We start from the raw sequence: 26,383 nt of genomic DNA on the forward strand, positions 1-26,383 counted from the left end.
GCCTCCAGGATAACACGCTACACACTCTACCTTGTCTCGAAAAGTGAGCAGAAATTAGTATCAGCAAGATATATTGTTGCATAGTTGAGTTTATGGATCCTCAAGGCCTCTCCTCATTGTCAAGACAACAGGGGTAACGTTCTGGTTACATGAAAATAAGCAGAAAAACTATGTCAGGATTTTACCCTGGGACAGCATAGATGGCCTTATTCCAATTATAGCTGTATGTAACTACCTAGCTGCACGCCAGGTCAACAGTTGTGCCACATCAGCAATTTTGGGGGGAAAAGATTAGGAAAAAAGTTAATTATCATCTTCACAGAAACCATTTCAAGAAAAACAGCATATGAGGACAGAGTCCCTGAGGATAACCAATGGAATAATTGTCAAAACATCTCAATCTGATACAGGAGATACCTAGACTACCTAAACAGAATTCAGTAAAGTCCATTGTTTTATACTGGGTTCTAAAATGAAGTCATAGAATCTAAGAATAGGAATTAAGAAATGGCTTTGTCAAAAATTAACTTTGTTCTCATTTCATGACAATTCTCCAACCAGATCTTCTGACTAGGATGTTAAATTTCTTGATATTTTTAGTTAGGTGTCTTGAATGTGAGGCAACCATAAAATGAAGGAAAGAGGATATTATAAATATAAAGCTGATTGTCAGATTTTATTTGGGGCAGGAAATAGAAGTAAGGTAATACTATGTCTCTCAAATATATATTCAATGTGTTTTTTTACCAAAATAAGGATATTTAATTTGGAGTAAGAAAAGGAGTTAAACTGTTATCTGCAGAGTGAACAGTGCATTTCCCAGCTGAGACAGAGTTTCACCTCCCACTCTAAACTAACTTCCTTTTGTCAGACAAATTTGTTTTGGCCTGATATTTTCCAGCGTCAAGGTGAATGTGTTTAGGAAATTTGAGGGCAAATTAATTTGGCTGCTTTTCATTTGTTGTAGCTCTACATGAAAAATACAGTCTTTTTCATTCATTTTTGGAAGTACATGTAAGAGTAACAACAGATATAGGCAGAAGATCAAATTTGATGCAATTATTGATCACAGAATAAAATATACATACAAACTTTGAAAATATCCTTCCAATATTAAATGTATTCAAAGCCAACGTGTTTGTTCATCTACACTAGAACTGATCTTATGTTTTTTTTCCCCTAAGGTTACTCCAAAATTTTTCAGACAGAAACAGGTTGCAAGAACAAGAAACCAAGGAAATTCCCTGCAGAAAGCACAAACCAGTGACAAATCATCAGAATTAAAAAACTAGAAACAGATCTTAAATTGGTTTCTTGCTCTTTATGGAAAAAATGTGTCTTACATTAATCTACTATTAAGGTTTAGCACTCCAAGACCTAGTGCTCAGAAGTCAGGGACCTCAGAGTAATGGCTTGATGGTTTACCCTAATCTTGCCTGTTTAATAGCTGTTATCTCATTTTTCCTTTTTATAACTAACATTTCTCTCTTGTTTTATTTTTTTGGGGTGGGGATAGGGGTAAAAAGGGAGCAAAGAGAAGATCCTAAACTAGTTTAAAATGCTTAGGTTGGTTGCAATGGGAAAGAAGGGAATGTGATGCAAAAGCCAAGATTTCTCTGAAAGGGAATGTGACAAAATCCCCAAAGCAGTATCGGTGTTTTGAATATGTTACCTAATATCCCAAACAATTCTCATTTCCAGTGTCTATGATGGGACTTCCAAATCTTTTGTAGATTTATAGCAGATACCTGTTGTGACTTTGTCATTGTCAGCCATATATATGTTGCCATTCTACTAAGAAGTGTTGGTGTTACCATGCTAATGTATCGATATAAAAGGTCAGGATATATTGGACTGTTGCATTTATGCCTACATATGCTCATCACATTCTTATGAGAATAAAGAGACGGGGACTAATTTCAGCACAAATCTGTACTATTCCCATGTACCCTGGCTATATTAATCCTGGAACTATTTACCATCGAACATACTGCTTGTGGTAGAAGGAACTGCCTCCAGTCCCATTTGGTAGGCTGCATTCCCTGAAGCAAGATAATATATATATATTTTACTATCTTTTTTAAAGTAGGATGAACTACAAGGTTCATCTAATTTCTTTCCACAAGTGCTGTGGTTCAGACCTACATGAGCTTTTGGCTACCATGAAATGACCTGACTGTGGGCTACTAAATCAGCCAGAGCAATGGACAGTATCCCCCAATTGCTTCTGCATTCACCTGAGCTTTTAAACCATTGACTGATAAAAATTAAATGCCTCCTGCACTGTTTGAATTTAACCCATGGTCTGAAGCAGTTACATGAAGTCAACTACAGAAATTCAGGCTAATTCAGTGCAGTCAGACTCCTTTTTTTGTGATTCCTGGAACATTTTCATTTGTTTCTGTTGGCTCTCCGTAACTTGGAACACTGTTTGGTAGGCACGGTACAAAAACATGTGAAGTTCCTGACCCTAACCATTTAACATTTAAAGCAATAAATCACGCATAGGTTTGGAGATGAAAAAAGAACCACAAAATTTATCAAATGCCAAACTTCACAATTCTACCAAATGTCAGATCTGGAAATGAAAGTAAAGGTTTCACATTCCTACATGACAGCCTTAACCTTTAGACATCTCTACCCAAAAGCTCTTGTTCCTCTGCTAAATGCTACCAATTAAGAGACCACAACTGACAACTCCTCCTTTTCATGTACATATGAAAACACATTAGTTAACAACAGCCATTATGTGTGTTGCCATTATACATGAAGATGCTTTGCTGCTACTATTATAACCTGGAAGACAATAAACGATGAGAAAGTCTGATTCATTCTGACATTCTTATTGTAGTAACATAAAAACCATTACAAATGTCATGGCACTGCACAGATGTCTGTGTCATATTGACAGGATGATGTGCCTTTATCCACAGTGTAATTTGGTTAGAAGTATTTGTGCAGCACGCGAAGAAAGAAAGGAATAAATATCTGGCATAGAGATAAAGAACACAGGACTCTGTTCCCTTTGCATTTATAATCGCAAAGTGATATATTTCAGGAAACATCCTCCTTGTTCTTCCTCAGCTGGCTGAAAATGGATTGTAAGGTGAGGATGCATAACTCCTCTATGGTCCATTATTTCTTATTACCATCCAGATGGAGCATGGCTATTAGAGCACCACTAAATCTCTAATGAACTGCAATGTTTTAGATTACTAATTCTTCAACAGTGTGTTTGCATATCAATAATAGCATGTAAAAACAACAACAATCTAACTAATTAGTCTAGATCAAATCTGCTCAGCTCAGCTTCCTGTCCTTCCTAGTCTGTGTGTTTGTGTGGGTGTTCAACGCTGATGCAATTTCCATTAAACTCCTTCCAAAGCTTCTAATCACCGCTTCTAATATTGCAAACATTTAGAAGTATTTAACGGCTTCTCTTGCTTATATAAAGCATTTAAACAAAAACACACCCATGTTTAAACCATATGAATAATTTTCTTGCTATTCTGTCTGTAACGCAAGGGGGTTTAAATCTCACTTGTTCCAAAGATAGCTAGAGAGTAGTTTACTTGGGACGGCCCCAGTATTTATCATTAAGTCCTCCATTTAGCAAAGCACTTTAGGGTTTAATTCACTAATATTTTCTGATATTCCTGGGTTTGTTTGGGTTTTTTTAACAGGTTACACAGAAATTTGATTAAAGCTTGTGCTTTCCTGGATTGCTCCTTTAGCAGTTGGTAGAACACGTAAAACAGCGGCAGTGCTGGGTCTCACTCTGAAGCTTTTTTTTTTTTTTTTCTACTTCCCCTCCCCCACCCCCTAAAATGGCCAAAGTATGCTGTGGGATCTAGGAAGTCACTAGCTTCCTAAAATTGTAAGCCTACTCCAAAGCCCATCAACACAACACAAATAACATTCATCTGTTATGATCCCTGAAAAATATTAAGGAAGATCTGCCAATGAAGATTTATTATTTTTACATTAAGACTAACACTTCAGATAAATGGGATTTTAAATGGCAGAATTGATTTAACAGCCAATGCTACCCCTCAACATCCCAGAAGAGACAGCTGAGTAACCTCAACACGGGTGCAACCATGGACACCTGCCTGCTCCTACCCAAGGAACAGAAAGAGAACAAGGTACTCAGCAGCACCAACCACATCAGCTCCCGCAAGGTCCCACAAGACACCAGCAGGACCAGCTTTCAGCCCCTGCTGCAACTGAAACATGTGATAGGGCTCAACACACCACCACACAGACACAGTGTTGCATGTCACTAAACAGACCTCTCTGCTAAAATGACCGAGTGCATGGGGAAAGGGAAGGTTGGCCAGGGACCTCCAAAGGGCTGTGACCATGCCATGGGTGTTGTAGGCATCTCACGCAGTTGTTTTCCCCTTCTTCACTTCATTCATCTGCAGACAAGGAGATTTGATTACAAGCTCGTTCTTGCATGGCCAGTCTTCACCCACATTTAATTATTTCAGACTTGCATCCTCCAGCCTTTCAATATTTTCTGATACGGCACTGGTGCCAGCAGCTTTTCACTGAACTTCTTACCTTATTGACTTGCCCTTTTTTTTTTTTTCTTCTTTCAAGTGCTACTATAGAAAGATTATGTTTGATTAACCAGAAAGTTATATTTCCTCTAGGTAAGGTGGACTATCAATTTGAGCAAGAAACGTCTGCATTAATGAGGCACAGCAGTAACCTTCTTTATGCCTCAATTTTCTATTCAAAATAATGGAGTGGAAGCATCCATCAGATTACATGCTTTCAAATGTTTCTGGTCAAGGAGGAGGAAGAAGGGCAAATAAAGTTAGTCCTTTCACCATATAAAGGAATTATAGCTTATTCCCAAGTCTTTACCAAACACGTGATCATTCAAACATATCACGTAAAAAAATAATTTCCATACACAGGACCTTGCTGAAATGAACGGTGAGGTTTTACAATACACCTAGATGAATTTCAGGCATAAGTCCTAGCGACCTTCAAATGGGACTCATCCTTCTAATTCCCTCCTGACTATATTGGGAAGATCCACCCATAAACCTAAACATCAGAAATGTTCCTTTCATTATGGCTTGCAGCCAGAAAAACACTTAAAGGTAAGCTCCCATTAAGCAACAACGAGGTCAGTGGGACTATTCAAGTGCTTAAAGCACACCACATGTTTAAGGTCCCAGTTCAGGAAGGACCAAAGGACCTGATGAAATGCTTTTAAAAAATAGGTAAGAATTCATCACACCTCACTCTGCCCCTCTAGCCTTTAACCTAACTAACATCATTCAATCGCGTATGAGGCAAGAGATGAGACTTAAAGGATGCAACACCCCACCCAAAGGCAGATGATGTTTGCCTGTACGACAAATGATTGTGTTTTCAGGCTGTTCAACCTTGGCAACACATTGCAAGAATGACAGTCTTTCCCTTGCTGCTACCCATTACTGTTGGCGTGTGCACACACAAACACAAATTTGGAAGGGACAAGGATATGACTTCTACCTTCAGTGTTCCAGCTTCGGAAAAGATCCAATTTAAGGGGTTTTTACCTCAAAACTGACTATTTTCCACTGAGGAAAAAACTGGCACAGAACTCACCACAATGCCATTTCTACAGAGCTGAGCTTTTTCCTCCACAGGAATTCAATCTCCAAGCCATCTCTAATTGTCACATCACCATGTAGAAATCAGTGGCAGATATTTCTAATCTCTTTTCCATCAGCTTCACCCTATATTGATTCTGATTACACTTCACAGTACAGCTTTGAAATATGCTTTAATTTTCCTGACATATTTTAGAAGAAATTAAATATTCTGCTCTATTAGAAAATCTTTCATGTTGTTATGCAACAGAAATGTAGACAAAATAAAAGCTTGTAATCTTTCAACTTTTAAAAAATATCTTTTTCTATCCGCTGGTATCCTTCCTTTTACCTGCTTGCTTATTTTCCCCTGGAAAAAGAGAGAAATCATTGAAAGTGAGAAAATTGCTCCCAAATCTCTCTTTTCTCTTTTTTCTTAATCTTTAAGGAAGATTTTGCTTCCATCTTTCTACTATTCTTCCAGTGTGGAATACCAAAAGATGTGATTTTTTTATTTTTTTAAAAGAAATTAAAGGTATAAAGATGGAAGGAAAGAGGGAGGAAATAAAATTTCCACAATAAAATTAGTATTTTCTCTTTCTTTAGTGTAAGTCTTTTAATTTCTTAACATTCTGATGAAAACACTGACACAAGAACATTTATCTGAGAATTGTATTAAGGTACAAAGGACTTTCAAAGACAAAATAAAGTCAAACTCCTCTACTGGAATTAATTTCCCTCTGTTTCCTGCAGATGGACTTTATTCAGACCCACAGTGAGAACAGGTTCTTCTTCCATAAATAACTGAATCAAGACTGGTCAGCTCCAAACAATGGCTTCTAAATATGTTAGACAATATGAATGTCACCATGCAGCCCTCATACTTGAGAAAAAAAATGCCACTCCAGCTTTGTTTTAGACACTCCATTCATCTCTCAATGCCTCGCACGATTTGGATGGCAACAGCATTTCCACAGGGAGCTGAACTTCCCCAGAATAAATGTATCCCAGCATGCACATGCACATTTTACAGTTCATAAATGGAAGTGAGAAAGGGTGAATATGAAGTGCAAACATGCAGCCACTACATTACAAACCATAAAACATCACTGAACATTAACGGATGGTCAACCATCTACAGAAAGCGAGCTTTGCTAGCTCTGCTTTGCTTAACACGAGATTTTCAGCTGTGCTTTACTCTCCCTGCAATATCAGACAGGTGCAGGGTGGGGAGGGACTTCAAGGGATTGCCTGGTCCAACTTCCACACTGAGGCAGGAGCAAGGATACCTGGAGCAAGCCTGATGAATAGTCATTGATGAAGCAGAGTCTACCAAATAAATCTGATGGTTGCTTTGCCCATGGTCTGAATCCACTCACAGCTGAAAAGTTTTGGTGGACTGATGCTGGGAACACCTGTTTCCAACATCAGTCTTTTATGCCCTCCTAACTGACCTGACTGCCCTTCAGCGAACAGAGAGGACCCACATTGTTTTCCCTTTCAAGCACACTCTTTCCATAGTAGAAGTCAATCTTCATGTTCCCCTTCACCTTCCATCAGCTTAAACCAAAGTCTGTTCCACCAACTGTCCCCCTGAGATCGCATCTTGTAGCAGATTGTTACTGAGCTCCTCTCTCTCCAGCTGGTCTACAGCTTTCTTAAAGCCCTCTATCAAACAAACCAAACCAATGTAAAAAAGATGTCTCACCAGCCCTAACCCCAGCAGAATAAATACCTTCCTCAGTTTGCCTGTGACATTGCTCCTGATACTTTCCAGAGTTAGATTTACAGGTTTTAGCCCACTGATGAGCTACATTTCAGTCTGCAGTTGCCCACCATTCCCCCGCCCTTCTCCTTCAGGACCCTCTCCAGCCTCACAGCAGCAGACACAGTTATTCCCTATATTGTGCTTCTTCACACGTGGTGCGTTGCACTTGTCTTTATTAACATTCACCTTGCTCATTTTGGGCTGCCTTTCCAATTTACCAGGATCATTATGGATTCTGATGCTGTCATCTAAACCACTTGCAACCCTTCCCCTAACTCTCCTGACATACTCTCTCTGTTCCGTCACTCAACTCGGCTAATGAAACTATTGAATAAAATCACACATGGGGCAAAGACTTCCCTGGCAATTCCCTCCAGGCTTGACAGCAAAGCCCTTGATTATTTTTTGAGAGAGGTTTTTCAGTCAGTTATTGCCAACTTTGTTATGACCGTGTTGAGATCACCTTTCACTCATTTGCTATGAGTCCACTATGTAGAAAAGTGTCAGAAGCCTTTTCAAAAGTTCAGATATATTGTGTCTACTAAATTCCCTTTATTCACTAGGCAGTTATCTGTCAAAGAAAGAAATCAGATTAATTTGACATGAACTCACCTTGACAAATCCATGCTGGCTGCTGGTCAATGGAAGAAAACTAGTTTTAATCATTCATGACCAAAATATTCCTACTAAAGTACAACTGGAATTATTTATTATTTTTTTTTTTTTTTTACACTTAGCACTGGCAGGGATGCACAGCAGGTAACCAGAGGAGAGATGCCATTTTGGATGCTACCCTGTCCTTCCTCCAAATTGAAGGGAAAGGGGTAAAGCTCTTTAAGGAGGAACCTGCAGTCATACTCTCAACATAGGCTATGCTTCCACCAGTGGAAGGTTTTTCCTGATTCTACCAAAGTTCTTGCAGAAAAAGCTGCAGGAACGATGAAGGGAGACATGAGACATGAGACGTGCTGGCTTAGTCCTCAATGCCCTTAGTATTTTCAAGAGGAACATTACACTGTACTACCTCAGACCTACAGAAATGAAGCAATGAGAAACCAAGAACTAGTATTTGTCAACTTTTATTCAATTACCTGATATCTCTTAGTGCCACCAAAAATGTTACAGTACCACAGGCAGCAATGCCATAATGAAGCCTTCCAAAGATTTGGGCTTTTTCTTTCTTTTACAAAACCAACACAAAATCCACAAAAGCCACATCAGCCTCTCTGGATGTGCAATGATGTCACGCAGTTCTTCAGTTCCAAAATCCAACCTAACAAAATTTAGGCAAGGAAATCTCTTGATTGACCTGAAAAAAATATTATTTTTAAGGCCAGATTTACTGATATGATTCAACTTTTCTACAACGGGTCACTTCCTAAAACAATTTGTCTCCTCACTCCACTGCCCATCCTAACAGCTTTCCATACACTCTGATTTATAAACCGCAGCACTTGCCTGCAAGTAAAGGTAGGCCAATATTAACGAGATTTAACAGAAAACAGCCATTTTACCCATTGAGAAGCACAGCTCCACAGAAATCAGGCGGGATTTACCCGGGTATCCGGCCAGACTGACTTGGGTAACTCTCCCTTTTGAATGTTAGCTACACACAGGTATTATCTCATGAGTACATAAAATTAAGCCCTGCAGATTTCCAATGATGTCTCTGCAGACACAGGCCTACATCACTCACTTGACCTTCTGAAACTTCAGAACAGAAAAACACGAGCAATTTCCCCAGCCCCTTCCATCCAAGTGGTACAATACCTTCAGGGTTATCTTTTATCTAAGATTTGTTTACCCCTCTAGCACAATATGCTGTAAAGCTGTGTTGTGTTGTGAGCTAGCCAGATATATTTGCTGATCTAGTTGGATTAATTAAAACTTTTTGCTTCCTGAGAGATACAGATGTTATGAGTAATTCAGGACAACACGATAATTCCTCTGGGACCATCTCAGGTGGTTGCTTACACTGTGTGTGAGCAAGAGCACTGTGTAAAGGTTGATTTTCCATATTTATGTATCATTTATTTAATAGCAATTTTCACTTGTTTTAAATAACATAGCTTAATAGCATGAAATAACATTTCTTTCTTCATTCTTACCTCTCCCACTCATTGCCCCATCTCTCTTGATACCATAAATTCATTTAAACATATCAAGCCAATGATAATAAAAGTAAAGCTTATACAAACACACCACACTAGCTATAACCTTGGGGGGAAAAAAAAATCCCATAAAGCTTCCCAAGGAGGCTGTTTTACAGTTTTAAAGCTCTTCATATAAAAAGGCACATGGTGGTTTTGCTATAAACTAGAACCTGAATATCTAAAAACCTACTGCCGTGTCAGAGTTAAAGCAAAACAAGGCACATGTGCTTCTGCCGATCACGTTTGCTGTATCCACCCCATTCTCACTGCAGTTTCATGAAACAGTAGATGATGCTAGATCTTTTACTCTCTCTGAGTAACTTCTTTTTTACTGTAGGCTGCTGATATGCTTATACTCTAAGGCTGCCTTTTCCATGCGGCTGTTCAGAAAATAGTCAGATTGCCAAGTTTGGCTGCTGCACTGAGACCAATACCCTGTCTGGAAGTGCTTTATCTGCTCCAGCTGTGAGACATAACCAAGACTGCTAATAATTAAAAGAAATCACAGAAATATCTTGATATCAAGTGCTGATAGCACTTGAACTATGGTTCAGCAGTCCAGAAATATCAAAATGCTTTTTCAATGGTACTCAAAAGGGGAAATTTCCACTTGCAAGGCAACTTCATGTAACTTTGTGACACTTCCTTCTGTTTGCGCTGATGGGTAAGCATGAATGAGCAGTTTTTACTTTCTCCTGATTTGGATGTTAAAGAATGTATCACCTTTCTCATTGCCTCATCTGAAATACTAAACTAATAAATTTATCCTTAGTTTCACTTATAACTTGTATCATGGACTCAGTTGTACACAAATCTTTACCCTTAGTCTTCTTGGTGTCCTGCTGCCTTTTGAGAACCTTTCTTCAAGCTCTGAAATACCAAGATACGCTCACTTCGAAGACAAGGAGTAAGGGTGATACACAGCTTTACTTCCTGTAGTTCACCCAGCGGGATACTGGTGACAAGGCCAAATGCCAACCTGCCCAGAACACGACAGCTATAAATACACCCAAATCTGCCCTTTTGGGAAAATCTGTGGCACCCTGTCTCAACGTTTAAAACCACTCTGGGTCAAGCAGCTCTTCACTGCAAGCCACTCCCCAGATCAACACCTCCTCCTCCATTAGCCCTTCACCTCTTAGAAGCCCAACCAGAAACTAATGATTTCCTCCAGACAATTTCCAGCACCCCTAAACAAAATGCTGTGTCTTTGAGACATAGTTATTAATGCACAGCTGAGTGTCAGCCTTTCCAGGTGGATGCATGCTTGTGTAGAGGAGTAGGAGGGAAGCAGCTACAGGCAGAAGAGCTCACAGTTTGGAAGCATCCTTGTCTGCTCCTTTCAGTAGCCTCAATCAGGGCAGTTTTGACAAATTCTGTAGTACATTCACATTGTACAACGTAGAAGACAATGAAGAAATGAGAAGCTGCTTCATCCCTCCAACACTGGGCCAAATTTTGTAGCACAATCAAATACTAAGTCCAAGCTGGCAATAACCTGCACCCTCCAGGGGGTGCAGGCTGTCACCCAGCTCTCCAGCCACCTCACCCTGACTGCTGGGGAAACCTGCACCCCACCTGCCAAACACAGCTTGGGGGTTACATCTGTACAGAGCTGAAACAAGAGCTTGCTAGCAGGGCCACGCTCTTGTTCAAAGAGGTACGTTTCTCCCCACTGGCCCACATTTTAAGAAACTCTAAGGAGCAGTGCAAAAATTGGCACAAGTCCTCTACTTCTGAAGAGGTCAAACTCTTCTCAGCTCTTGGTCTGGTGGTGCAGAGCAGTGTCTCTCCCATATCCCAAATCTCTGCAGGAAAAGAAAATGCCCTTACACAGGACTGACTCTTGTAGGACACCCTCAGAGCAAAGCTGGATTTCAACCATAGCTAAACACTCAAGCCTCTGAATTCCTGCAGATGTAAAGCCTTCTCACATTACTATCTGTTGCTGTGAAAAATACCATTTAATCTACGCTACTGGCAACGATTTTTGCTAGAAGGTGCTATCTTACACATCTTCCTTGGGATCAAAAATTAAATCCTATGGACTCTTGGGATTGCTTCTCTGGAAGCCTGCCAGACAAGCGTTTTCCTACAATTACACACTGTTGTGTCAGTGCGTGGGCTTAGCCACTGCTTAACAAATTTACTAGAAAAACCTCCGTGATTCATGCAAACAGCACTGAAGTGGCTAACTACCATATATTGGCAGGGAACTGACGAATGTTACTTGAACAATGAAAGAACCCACTTGAATAATGAATTAGGTTTTGGCAGATCAATGGAGAGATGAGTGACAGTCTGTGGCAGCCCAAGTCACAACTCCAAAAGAAGAGCTGAGCAGCAGCAAGGGAGGGTGCCATGAGCAACCAGCAGACTCTCAGCATCATTTACCCAATATGGGAGGTTTTAGAACCAGAGGTGGCTCAGATGAGAGCGTCTCACCCGATCTCGGTAGGAGCGAGCATGTCCTATTCTCTCTTTAGTAAAATTAAAAGCAGAGCAGGGTATCAAGAGGAACCTACCCACGCTCTCCTTCATCAGCTCTCCCTGAACAATAATAACTTCAGGTCAAAGTAACAGCAATCATGTCTGTTTTCTTTTCCAACCTGCAAATCATCATCCTGGGTATTTTTAAGATGAAAACAAGTTGTCAGCATTTCAAGCCATGAAATTAGAAACTGAATTTTGGAAAGAGCTGCCTAGAAATTGCTCCAATAACTGGCAGAAATGACCAATTTTCTAGACAAGGTATCCTATACAATCACCATAACAAATTCTTCTGCTCATACACAAAACCCATCTGAATTAACAAGCCTGCCTTCACCATAATTTAAAACCAGTCACTGAAAAATAGCATCTCCCCCACAATCACCTCCCCATAAATCTGGAAGTAAATAAAAGCCAAAGCAAGCTATGCATGTGAGATATAAGTATCTCCCTAAAGCAACAACAAAGCCAACAACAACAAAGCACCCTTTCTAAGCTCTTCTGGGGACTGATGGATGAGTAAGAGATTCTCCTGGGACTTTCACATCCTGAGGAACAGTGAAGTATTCAACTTTCACTGATACTCCTGACTTCGATATCTTGTTCTGACCTTCCCTTGCAGCAAGAATCATCGGAGCATTTCAGTGACGAGTGGAATATAGTGGATTTCTGTTTTTGTTAGAGGAAGGACATGCTGGGTTGGATCCACTCAGCCGGACAAATAAACTCATGGAAATGCCATATTTATGCAGCTAGAGTGACACTGCAATCTACTCTAGGTCATTCAGAGCAATTTCATCATTGCACACGAACAGGGGCAAACTGATTGCTCCAGGTTACACATGAAGCACACAGACATGGGTCAGAGACCTTCTGAGCTGCAAGCTGCACGTTGTGGTTGAACCCAGCAGGCAGCTGAACACCAGGCAGCCAGCTGCTCACTCACTGCCCTCCAGTGGGATGGGGGAGAGCATCAAAAAAATGGTAAAACTGGTCAGTTGAGATAAAGACAGTTCAAAAGGACAGAAAGGGAAGGAAAAATAATAGGAATTATAAAAGAATATACAAAACAAGTGATGCACAATGTAATTGCTCACCCCCTGCTGACCAATGCCCAGCCAGTCCTCAAGCAGTGGGCCACCACTCCTAACCAGCTCCCCCCAGTTTTATTGTTCAGCGTGACATCATATGGTACGGAACATCACTTTAGCCAGTTTGGGTCAGCTGTCCTGGCTGTCCCCTCCCCCAGCTTCTTGTGCCCCTCCAGTCTACTCGCCAGCAGGGCAGCATGAAAAGCTGAAAAGTCCTTGACTTGGCATAAGCACTGCTCAGCAGCAACTACGACATCAGTGTGCTGTCAACAATAGTCTCATCCAAAATCCAAAATGCAGTGCCCTACCAGCTACAAGGAAGAAAATTACCTCTATCCCAGCTGAAACCAGGACACTGGGAAGCTGGCCACTTTTTTCTCAGTGGAAGCACAGGAGGGAAGAAGGCATACGGTAGTACATAAATTCTTGTCGTTTAAACATTCACACTTATTTCTTCAGAAAACCCCATCTCATTCTGCAAGCTGTTTCACCCTGCCAGATTGCCACCTTCCCCAAAATACCTTTTCCCTTTTACAGACTTTCTGCTCACAGAAGTCCTGGCTGTGCTGAGTTGCAAGGTAGGAATGGTATACAAACCAAAAGTATCTATCTTCCTGGCTCCCTAATGCATTCCTTTCTGTGAAAGGCACAAAACCAGTTTGTTGTACACCTACATCTATGGTGGTGCTGCAGAAGCCTAAAACCTGGCTGTGGACTGAGCTAGAGCAACGTGCAGCGGCAGAGACCGAGTTTCTTGCTAGAGGCTGTGAGCTGAGAGGAGATAATGGGAGGTTTACAAGAAAGGTCCTTCCTGAATGATAAACAATTCCTGGTCCACTGAAAGTATCTGACATCTGTTCTGTGCAGAGGGGGGACAAAATGACCTCCTATCAACACAAAAGGAGCTACAAAATCAGATTTTCAATGTATATTCAGCAACTCCAGGCAGCAAATGCAGAATAGGTATTTAAACAATAACCCTTGTAAAAACCTTGCTCCCCTGTCATCAGATGCTTTATGTTTGCTATTTTTAGGTTTTCATGTGTCAAGAAGCAACAGAAAAAATCTTGCTGAACAGCACTGGACACCAAGAAAAAGCAAGTGAGGCAAAAAGAAATCTGAAGTAAGCTGCACAAGATGAGGTTAAGTTATTCAAAGCTCTCTTTCTTGCAAGACAGGTGATGTATTTCAGTCTAAATATCCCACCCAATTCTGTCCTCAGTGAACAAGCAAGTGACAAACTGCCAATCAAACTGAAAAGCATCTCCATTCACCTAGGTTTCCCCACCAGTGCCCAGCACCGAGCAATGCTTTATCAGCAGCTACAGAATCTTAATTTGGCTATTTTTAACAAGTACACCATTTTGCAATCCTGCCCACCAGAAGGATTTGCAAATCTCTCCAAATACTCCTCCCAGGCCCTGATAACTTTGCCAGTGTGAACAGGAAACTTCAGGCTTGCAGAACAAGCCGTCACTAGTTGACAATGCAGTGAAGATTTCTTCCATATCTGCAGTCTGCATGAGTAGGCAGCTGGGATTGTGATGAATTACTATCTCTGATTCCAGTGCTAAGTTTAAGACGTTTATTTGGCACGGTGTTAGAAAGGACGTTGCCAATATCAACTATTGGTATTAGCAAACTTCTTCAGGAAAACTACCAAAGATATTTCACAACCTCTCTCTGCTTATAACAGTCAGTTCAGCAACCAGTGTTTTTATTGATTGAACTGTAATTGAATTTTGCTGATTTTTTATCTCAAAACACTGTTTCAAAAGAAAAACTGAAACACCTTGCTTTGAAAACAACTCAAACAATTTTCAGTTCTTAGTTACACCTTTTCTTGGGGCCAAACCCCCTTCCCAAGATCACCAACCACTTTGCCTAACAAACTGCTTTTTTCATCAGCTATCTGTTGTGCCTTTCTGTCCCTTTCTGGTGTTCAGACTGTCATGTTTTCAGCAGCTGGCACTGCAAAGCATGTTTATACACCTGCAGGTCTGATCTCTTTGAAAGAAATATTGCAAGTATAAAACCCAAGACCAGTATTCTGTTTGGAAGTTTGCGTATTTTCTAACCACTATTTAACCAACTAAGCAAGTCCTTTACATTTCACGAGTAGTCACTGTACTAATCTGCATGAACTGAAAATCTTCAAATCTTCATTGATACGTATGCAAAAGATTCAACCATCGGATCATAATTGAGCATTTTTACATTTGCAAATAATCTAAAAAGGTGGTTTCCTCTGTATGTAGCCTTCCTGTGTGCCACAGTGCGCTTCACCCCCCTCACAGGAGAAGCCACATTTATTCTGATGGCCTTAATTTTACACAACAAGCAACTTAACTGTCCTTTTGCCAGGCTTCTTAAATTTTAGATTCTACTTTTGACTTTGTCCAAAAGCCTACAAACCTACTCATTGTTTTCCAACTACTAAGCTTAAAGGTACCAGTTATAAATTTGACATGTACATTCAATAATTTTGTAGCTAATGCTTACGAAAACTATTAAAATCAACCAGTGGCACATACATAGGCTGTAAATGTCACCTTTGATACTGCTACGTGTACTCCCCATCTTTAACATGGGTTTCAGAGATTGAAAAAGAAGAGTATAATCCACCTAGAACAAAGCAGGTTGCAATCTCTATTTCCTTTCTATTTACTGAGGCCATGTATCTATTTTGTTATTACTATTATTATTATTCATTATGTTTTTATGGTGCTCACCCCATCCTAAATCATTTACCACAGATGCTTAGCTCGTTCTGTGAGACCCTCCTCTGCAGGGCAACAGAAGTCCCCACAGAAGACAAGGGAAGTACATATTAAAATATTTAAAATGTTCTATATCCACTTTATTCTCCAAATCCCCAGCCTTCTGTAAATACCACAAAGCAGTTTCAACAAATGGCTAATCAGCACCTAAAGGTTTTCTATGGCCTAGCTGCAATAGCTCATTAATGCTCTAGCTTGGGGATTTGCTTTTTATGGACTTCGAAATGTTTTTAAAACACATCAACCCATCATGTAAAGATGCTGTTCAGCAGAAATTTCATTGCACCACGCGGCAAGCAGAGTCCTAAAACTGCAACCTCTCTTTTTAAAAAGCATTTTAAAATCTCCAGACAAATGACTTTAATCTTCTAAAGATCTAGAAAGACTGTAGCAAGAAAACTTCCATTTTATAGTTCAGTATTTCTCTGAGATGAGCTCGAAGTGTTAGCTGAGATAATTATCAGGGAGATTATGCAGATCTTATTTTCAAAAGGTTTTGTTTGGTCTCATTACATAATTGCTTAGTGTTTGTATACAGCTCGGAAAACAGCATCAGGGAAATACCAAGAATTATTTATTTAACAGAAAAATAATTGTCCCAAATGATATTAACATTTTCAGCAGTCTTTATTATATTTTCAAGATTTCTGGTAGCCTGGAGAGCAGCTGAGTGATCTAACCTCGACAGCACATGAAAAGAGAAATGTGCCTTACCACTATTGTTTTTAGACTAAATCAGTGGAGCTGTGAAACAGTGGAAACCAGAGAAAAGGTGCAATACAGCGTCTTATGATTCCCTTCCCTTCCAGCTTTGCTGGTGACAAAAGTCACCACATTCAGAAGAGAAAATCAGGACTTGTTGTAAGACAAACCAGTGCCATAATGTACACAAACACTTTATGGAATCACTAAATGTTTCAAGAATTGGCTAAACCCACTTCAAATGTTGCCAAGCCTGTGCAAGTTTAAAAGCAAAACTCAGTCAGACTACCTGAATTCGAATATATAAGAATTCGCAATCAACACAATAAAATCAAATTCTACTTACAGCCAACCATCATCATGGCCACTGAAAAAATCTTCTCTCCATCAGTGGTTGGTGCTATGTTTCCAAATCCTATCGTTGTAAGGCTTGTCATGGTAAAGTAGAGAGAAGATATGTACAAAGAGTCTTTACTGGGTCCTCCTTCCCACTGCCCTGAGCCAGTGGTGTTGTATCGATATGGTGTCCCGATACTTAGTGCCAACTGGTAGAGCCAGCTATCTGTTTTGATTGTATTAGTGACTTCATCTATAACTTCGTAGTCCCCAATGCTGTACCATATACAGGCTAGCCAGTGGGCCACCAGTCCAAATACACACACCAACAGTACCAGTACAGCAGCACCATATTCCAGATAATGGTCCAACTTCCTGGCAACTCGACCGAGTCGTAGAAGACGCACCACTTTTAAGGAACTGAAGAGGCTACTGATCCCCTAGAAAAGAATAAAAATGATTATTTCATCTGAAATATCCCACTGGTTAGCACAGAAGGCTGTACAACAATTCCTACATCTGCTTTAAATCTTTTTATACAATTTTTTCATGCCTCAGGTGACATAATACAAAACCAAACCCTCCCCCCACTGCAGCACTTTCATCCTCATCAAGGTAAATCAAGTTTGGCACTCAGTACATGGATAAATTACTTCTTTCAAGCTCAGTCTTTCCAAGTAACAGATGAGTTCTGTGGGATCCAAAGAAAGAAATGGTATGTTTGTTACAACATGTGAGCGATTCGATCATTTGCCAGTTTGAAGTAAATGGGAGACTCTTGTTCTGACCTCCTGGAGTTCTAACGCAGTGGAAGGGCAGAGTCACAGACAGAACTACACCATCCAAGTGGATTCTTTTTGAAGCTTCTCAGAAAACAGTATTCTATTAAATCCAAGCAGAGGGTTGCTGTTCTGGCCAAAATGGGGGTCGACCTACTTCAACAACCCTTAGCTTAACAGACACTCAAGAAAAACGTCAGAAAGTAACTGTAATGGGTAACTACAGAGAAATCTGCCTGCTGTTCCCCTCATCCACCACAAAGTAGCTGGGTAACTTCCTCCAGTCCAACAGTTTCCACCTCATTATCCTTCACCACAGCTAACAGAACGCTGAATATTTCGTTATTTATAAGAAGTCTCACTAAAACAACATGGAACTAACAACCGTGGGCACGTCACCTTTCTGAGTGAGGGTAACACAGACCACAAGGCACTGGCAAGAAAAACACACGCCTTTGCATATAAGGTTAATTTCCTTTCTGATCAAGACATTGCAGTTATTTTCCTAAAGCAAGTATCTGTGCAGTGTCTTCTTTCACACAAGATAAATGAAGTACAAATAAATGAAAGTACAAATATTTAGGGAACAGAAGCACAGGGACGATCAAAAAGTTAATAGAAACATCTGAGAGGGAACAAGAAATGTGCATGCCCTCCTCAATGCACAAATTGTTTGCAATGTATTTTAATAGAATTAATAAATGCAGAAAAGGAAGAAAAATATGTTCCTGATCTATTGCAATCCCATGATATACCTAACCTGTGCATTAAATTAATTAGTGGCTCAAAATAGAAGGTTTGTAAAGGAAGGTTTCTAATATAAAGCATTCAGAAGCTGAAGACATTTAATTTAAAGTAGAAATTAAGACATAGAAAGCAATGAGGCAAACATTCCTAGTTACTGTGCCAAGATTAAATTGCCCTTTTCTATGCATCATTATCAAATCAGTCTAGTCAAAACACTGGCTAATTATATTATCAAACAGTAAAAGACTGGAGTTTCTAGAGTTTTCCACACCAGAAAAACATTAATCTCTTTTGCACCTCTGTTTCTTTTCACAACTAATGTTTGAAGGGTAACATACATCTGATATTTCTAGATATAATGTTTGACAGAGTTCTTATATGCTTTTCAAATCCTGCTGTAATTTGTTTCAGATCCTCAAATCCTTAATAAATTGAAGTTCTGTATTTGCATTCAGGCTCTCATGATGACTAATACCATGGAAGGAATTGGAATTTTCCCATTTTGATTTCTGTATTTTGCATTTACACAAGACACAGATCTAGCTTATCATTCTTATTTCCACCTAGACGTATATGTACTTACTTGCTTTGGGATATATGTCTGTGAGGCAATCCCAACAGCCAACTTGCCCAATAAACTGGGAAGTCCTTCACAATATTCATTACACAATGGACTGGGGACAATGGACTACTAAATAAGAGTCATACCCCACAGAAACAGTATCTACATTAAAAAAGAAAAGTATAGAGTAGTTTAATAGTGTATTTCACTAAATAAATCTGCAGTTTGTTTCAGCGAATTAACCCTGTTCTGAAAGTTTACAACTTGCTGTGAAATCAGAGGCAGAAAAAAGCTGGGGGTTTTTTGTAGGATCAGGTCCTATTGCGCTGGTCAAGAAGATACACATTTTACTTAAACAGTCACTGTTCATTCCCAAGATGAAGGCTAGGGAAGGAGTTAAAGACCTGGAACTTAAACTTGGGTAGTCCATTTCTGCATCCAGTAGTTCATCCCAGTGGCAAGACCTACACTGCACTTTCTACTGCCCAAACCCAAACTGAGTCAACCCTTAATCAGGAGAGTTTGTCTGACACTCCATCGCTCATCCATATTACATCTTCCCTCTAAGTTCCATGGACAGTTTAGCAGTGGCACAACTAATATAAAAATATAGCATATATTTCAAAGTCTGGGAGAAACTTTGCACTGTGATCTTTTTTTTCCCTAAGCACAGGTATCAACCACATCTCTTAAGTATAAACCAAAGAGAAACGTTTCATTTTAGCTGACATTGAAATGTAATCTTTTCAAAGAGTAATTCATTTAAGTAAGTTTCACTGTAAGTCTTAAAGTCAGTGCAGTCTCCACCCACTACTTTAAGGTCGAAAAAACAGAGACATATTTATGAAGTATTCACATTTCATGCATTATCTTGCAAAATATAAAGACAATACTGAAAACTTTACAAGCCTAATCCAGAAAACACTACCTAAGAGTAATTAAGCATATACTAAATGAACATGTGATACATCGCACTGTTAAAGTACTGTGTTGAGTCAAGCTGATACCTTTATACTTTAAAAAAAAAAAAATGCCTGACAATACATGCACAATTGTTAATACTCAAAGCTTTTCTTAAGATTCAGAAACAATCCCTTCGGTGGAAATTCTGTGAAAGACTAACTGCCTTGAATTAAGTTTGGGCTGTTAAGAAATCCAGTGTTCTACGCTGAACTGATTGCTGGCTGCCTTTAATTTCATTTTTCTTTTAACTGTATTTATGCTCCATAATGAGTATTTTGGAAACCTTTCTACTAAAGGATGAGCATCTGCTCTGACTAACATAACCTCAGCACTCAAGGAACAGAGAGGTGATTAGAAACCTTGTATGGAGCATGCAATCCTGTCTGGCACTAGCCTCACATAAATAACACCTTTTTTTTATGCTGAAGATCCAGCCTTCTGGGAGAAGCATTTCACTCTGTTGCTGTATTCAGTCAGTTGGGTCAACTGTAATATCTACTGGTCTGTGTTCTCTGACTGAGAATATCTCATTATGTTAGGAACCATCCAATTCTGCCCCTTGAGGTTTTCACTAACGTATTTGATCATGTCTTAATCAGATGAGGGCATTCAGCTTGCTCATCTTCAGTCATCTCAGCTGTAGAAATCTTTTACCTGAAAAACCACCTACTTCCAAATTGTACTTTGTGTGTCAAATTTGGAACCAAATTCCTATCTGACACATATCAATCAGTTTAAGTGTTACAAGTGTGAGCCACTGGAGACTTTCCCAGTAACTTCTAAGGCCACTGTATCAGGAGAGGACACAAGCAGTAGCTCTGAACCAGCCCTTTTTGTACCACCGGTTCTACTTAGCAGGCAGCTGAAGCCACCACAAAGGATGTAGACAATGTCAAATTTATCCAGAAAGACATTTTTGAGGAATGGATGTTCAACTTTGGAATTAAATGAGCCACTCATGATTAAAAAAAGCCCAAGTTTATTGACACAAGTGCCTTGCAAAGTCTGTGTTCTCCAATTCCCTTGATATATACAAGTAAGGAAATCCAGTTTGATAGTGGAGGCACTCAGTCTGAAATGCACAGGGACCCCTCCTTCCTATTAACATTACCCAAATATTGCCAGTTCAGATCCCAGATGTTACCACATTGTCAAACTTCAGTCTTCCAGGATGAAAGACAGTGTGTCTGCATCTAGCTAAACTTATCTGACCACAAGACCAAGAAAGCTGTTTCCAGCAATTGCAGTACACGCTGTGGGAACAGACCTCTGCACCTCAAGCAGGCACAGGAGCCAAGTTCTCTGGCACTTAATGAATCCCTAATAATCCAGGCAATAGGAAGGAGGAAGCTGTTAAAAGTTATGTTATACAGGCGTTGAGAGCCAAACATGAATGGGGATAAAGGGAACATTGTCACCAAAGGAAAATGAAGGTTAACAAGTGCAGTAAATCATTCAAGTTAGCATGAGTGCCAAAGACGTCCTCCTAAAGCAGGAAGGAGAGAGAGGAGTCTGTTCTACATGGAAGGAGCAGAATAGCAGAGCTGTGTCTTTGTAAAAGCCGAAAACGATTTAATCAGCTGGTTACTTGCTAATCTAGTAAGTCTCTTCTGTGGTAAAAAATTATTCCGTAAGTGTTTAAAAAACTAAAGGACAAAACCAGCCATTATTATCTACCATCTAAATAGACTAAAATCTGCTTAAACCTCAAAATTAAATCCCAGTATGCTGAAATGGTAAATTCATGCGCTTTTTTTTTTATTTCCTATTAGGGAACAATGTTTTTTTTTAACTCAAGGCATTTTTTCAATTAGATTTCACTCCATGATTTTTTATTTCTTTGTTATTAGCTGTGGGCACATATGCAACCACAACAAAAATATGAAACATGCATTTTAAATGTTTTCTAAAACTGAAGTCCTCCTGGCTCTGGAAATGGGGATTGGTACTGCATCATTTAACAGAAAACACTGTCTCAGAAAAGGTCAGAGAAAAAAAAAAAAAGAACAGCTTTTCACTATGTTTTCATGATAAGCACATTGTGGTTTTGAAGAATTTATGGAGTGGCCAAAAACCTGAGCTGGGTACCTTTCTATGAAATGCTGTAGGGGATGCTGCCACTGCAGTCAAAGGTGTGACTGCTGCATATACAGACCTTCTTAAGCTAAATTTAAGCTCATATGCGTAGTGTTGCTAGACACAAGCAATTACCTGCATTCAGCAATACTAGTCATTAAATGATCAAATCCTCCGAGGCGTTTGCAGCCCAGACTGAGCTCTTTATCTCTGTGCCACAGCAAAATGGTTTCACATATGCTCAGCTCGAGCACACGGGCAGAAGCCACAGCCACACCATGACTGAGCTCCAAGCACCCTCCTGGGGTGGGATTCATCTCACATAATGCCACAACCTTACGGCCAACCAGCCTATGTGAATTGTCCAGCTTCCCTCCCTGGTGAGTGAAGGGAGAGGCATATCAAGAGTGATTCAGCCAGCGCATCTCAGACAGCCGGGATGGGATGAATCACCTCCGGGAACTGTCCTGTCTCTCTCCCCCACCACTGAATACAAAGAAGCTGAAGCCTATCACACAGTTTAAGGAAGGAGAAATTAAACCCATCCTTAGAAATCTGGATAGCCCAGATCTGGGCAGCATCCAAACCCATATCGTGTTATTACAGAGACAGATATTACGGAGCTGAGGCATCTTCCTCAATATGAGGTTGGAGAACAAATCTTATTAATAACAGTAGGCTGAGATTTTCTGCAGATACAATAGCGTACTTGTTCCTCCATTGAATAGCCAATTATTCCACAGAAAGTGATGCTACACTACCCTTGGTTCTGACAGGGTTTCACAGAAGTCCCCATTGGCTTAAAGAAGGAACTGAATTAGTTCATAAAAAAAATGTACAATCACAAAGTAAACTGAACTGGGGTTCTTGATCTCAAAAGGGAAAGAGCTGGTAAATTATTAAGTATAATATATTGAACTATAGACAATAATAAATGAAGACAACTGGACTGTGAAAGATAGGAGAGTCAGACACCTGGAAGCAGAGGACACCTGGAATCTCAAAAGGTAAGAAATATCCAAAGGTTGTACCTCAAAGAAAGGGGGAAAACTTGTAAAGCTGGGCATCAGTTATAAACGCATACATAATCACCCCAAGGAAGAAAACAGAAACAGAGGACTAACAATATATAAGAAATAAAAAAGTTGATCAACAAAAAGCTACACCTTAGAGGGTAAAAATAGGGATAAAGTAAGAATTGCCAAATGTCAGGCTGAACTCTTCCTTGTAAAGAACATTAAAACAAATACCCAAAGATTCTTCACATTCATAAATGAAAAAAGAACTTAAGTGATCAAGCTGCAATGAAGTAAAAATAATCCAGGCTTGGGTGAAAAATTAAATTAATTCTTAGCTTTAGTTTTCAATGATGATGTTGATGTTTTCCAGAAAAGCTAATGCTTCAAGGAGGAAATAAACAGATACATTACCTGAACAAATGTTAAGGGAAAGACTAATCAGAAACACTGAGATAAATCAAAATGCAATCAGTGCAGCAATAGGTTTGCTAAGCTTAGGTTAGCTGGGTACTAGCCAAATTCTCCTGATAGCTTTCTCTGACAACTCACCCCATTTTCTAAATAAAAGATAAGTAGTATTTCAGTAATGTAAGGGGTGAAATTATTAAGAAACACAGAGAAAGCAGGGACCACAACTGGGATGGTAAGGTGACTGAGGGACCACAACTGGGATGGTAAGGTGACTGAAGAACTTGTGAAAAGGATGGCAAAATGTAAACCATTAAAAAGAAGCCTAGCAAGGGTTACAAGTGTCAGCTCTCGGTGATTTCACCGGTTTCTTAGTGAAAGAAGCAGAAATATGATATTGTCACAAAATCTACTGATGGCACACCTTTGGAACACACTGTCAGTGCAAAGAATAACTGAGTGGGAATAAAGGAAAATGTGATAAAGCTTAACAAGGCAGTCTCAAGGCATCCATTACAGGGCAAATTAACAAAAATGTCTACAACTACAATGATCTTTAGCTGAAGATGACAGAGAAAAATAAATATTTGGGAATATGGGTTAATCCCACAGTGACTCAGAGCAATCAGTGGGTTGCACTCACAGTAGAGGTTAATCCAGTTTCAGGACGGATGAGTCGAGTGTTTCCAACATCAAGAGGAAAAGCCAAACCCCAATTACAAAGCAAAGATGAATTCTCGCCTGGAGTAATATGTACAGCTCTGTGTTAAACAGATGTACTTAAACTTAACTCCACACACAGGCAGGCAGCTGGAATGGCCAAGAAAATGTTCATAAAATTGCATAAATAAGGTTTCTAGACATGATCAGTTTGCCTAGATTAAGGAAAGGAAAACAGGCATGTTTATGCAGGGGGAGGGGGGGATGACTGTTCTTTTGAAGCACATTGATGAGATAAACATGAGGGAAGGAAAAGTAGTATTTAACCAAGAAGGTCAGCACAGGAACAAATGCACAGACCTCAAATTAAGGCAGACTTGCAGACACCATGAGTTAAAGTGGATTTTGACCATTTATGGGAAGAGTGATATGATGAACCTGCCCATGAAAGCCAACGGCTCAGTGACTCAAAAGGTCCCTGTGAGTTTTACCCCTATAGTATTTTTCTGCTTTTGTTTTTATCCTTTGAAAAGTCAAAGTGAGGCAAATACACTCTCAAAAGGAGGATGCATGTCACCTCAGCCTAAACTATACCACGGAGGAGTCTGCAGCTGAGCTAGTCGCACTAGTGTGTCGTTACAGTCAGTGGTGAGAAACAGGCATTTTAGGGCAGGGTGACTCCTCAGACCTGTTTTGAAGGTGCACCTTAGAACATGAGGAGCCAGACCCTGAATGTGCCTGCATCTCCTTGTGGACCATGCCTGGCCCTGTGTTTCGTTAGATGAATCCCATGCTTAGTACAGCTTGAAATGCAGTCCATATACTTTATTTAAAGAAGCATGGGCAAAAATTCCATTACCTTTCCCTCACCAGCAGTAATTATATATTAAAAAAAATAATTGACCCAAACAAATCACTTAACTGATTTGTGAAGTTAAGATACAGCACAGCATTTGGTACTGAAGCAGTGAAAAAGCCACCATTTTTGTAAACCTTGAGCAATCTTCACAGAGCAGTTGTTACATGATGGTACACAAAGTAAAAGAAAACAAAGTGCCTACAGATTTTGGGAACAACTGAAATGGTGAGTCTTGCCAACAAGAGCCGGTAAGCTGCAGGCACATACCCAGAAGGTACTATTCCGTGCAGTACAGGAGTGCTGGAGGAGTATCCAGGAGGACTTATAGGCTGTCTGAAATTTAACCAGCAAATCATTCCCAAAATAAATTTTTGAGCTTAGCTACTTAAATAGAGCTTAGCTCTAAAATCCCTGGCTAGCTCCTTAAATGCTTCTTTACTGGAGTTAATGTTAAAATTAATCTGCCAACATATCTCAGAAACCCTTCTTTTTAGATAAACAATTAATGTTATAAAATTGCATAGTTACAAATCAAAACACTATAATTAAAAAAATAAAAAAGCAACATTTCTGATTTATCATCGCTGTAAGAACCGAATTTAGGATTGCATTCAATTTTGCAAAACCACATGGGAGTAAGGGGATTTGCTTTTGCACAAGCTATCTAGATCCTGGGTCCAGATACAAGCAGAGTCCATCTAATATTTGACCTGGCACCACTGGCACCAATGGGAGTAGTGACCGCAGTGAGCGCAAAATTGAGTCCTCACAGCAAAATGAAAGTAAGTAGGTTTTCTCATGCAGCCTCTGAAAGCACCTCTAAATTTATCGCTTGAGATTTATTTTTTCCAGAAGGATGGGTGAGCTTTTCATACTTTTCCCCCTAACACAAATGTCAATAAGCTATAATATTATAAATAAACTTCTAGTGAGTTGTTTATGGTATAACTATACAATGCAATACATTTCAAACATTGAATAACCGAGGTTATAAAAAGAAGGGCAATTTCAAAATATTTCTTCCAGATTCAAGTTAAGGGGGATGTGGCATCTTTGCACTATTTATTTGTTACTGTGTCCATGTGCTCAGCTGGGTGAAAAAAAAAAGAAAAAAAAAAAGAGGATGATATCATGAAATCTGATAATTTTCACTTACTTAGGGAAAGCAGACAGAGGATGAAATGGGAGGGAGAAGGTGCGTCACATTGGTTGGGACAGCTTTTGAGCAGTTTGCGGAACTTAGCTGATAGTTTAATGCCAGCAACAAACCAATTTTCTATGCCAATATAGGAATAAAAAAAAAAAAAAAAAAAAAAAAGGGAAAAGAAGAAGTATCTGGAGAGAGTAACCTGAGCTGCAATGGTCCTGCAGGTACTTCTGGAACTACACATAAGCC

The 26,383-nt window shown here is 39.7% G+C and overlaps 1 protein-coding gene across 2 annotated transcripts in view; it reads right to left on the reverse strand.

The window, feature by feature from the left end:
• The window catches only part of KCNH5 (potassium voltage-gated channel subfamily H member 5), a 210,576-nt gene that overhangs the window by 103,467 nt on the left and 80,726 nt on the right, over positions 1–26,383 (reverse strand). For both annotated transcript variants that reach the window (XM_080395853.1, XM_080395852.1), the window contains one exon: positions 16,925–17,354. In XM_080395853.1, coding sequence (XP_080251979.1) covers positions 16,925–17,354 — 430 coding nt within the window. The remainder of the gene's footprint in view (positions 1–16,924; positions 17,355–26,383) is intronic.

This window comes from Falco punctatus, assembly GCF_963210335.1.
Source record: "Falco punctatus genome assembly, chromosome: 7".
Lineage (NCBI taxonomy): Eukaryota > Metazoa > Chordata > Aves > Falconiformes > Falconidae > Falco > Falco punctatus.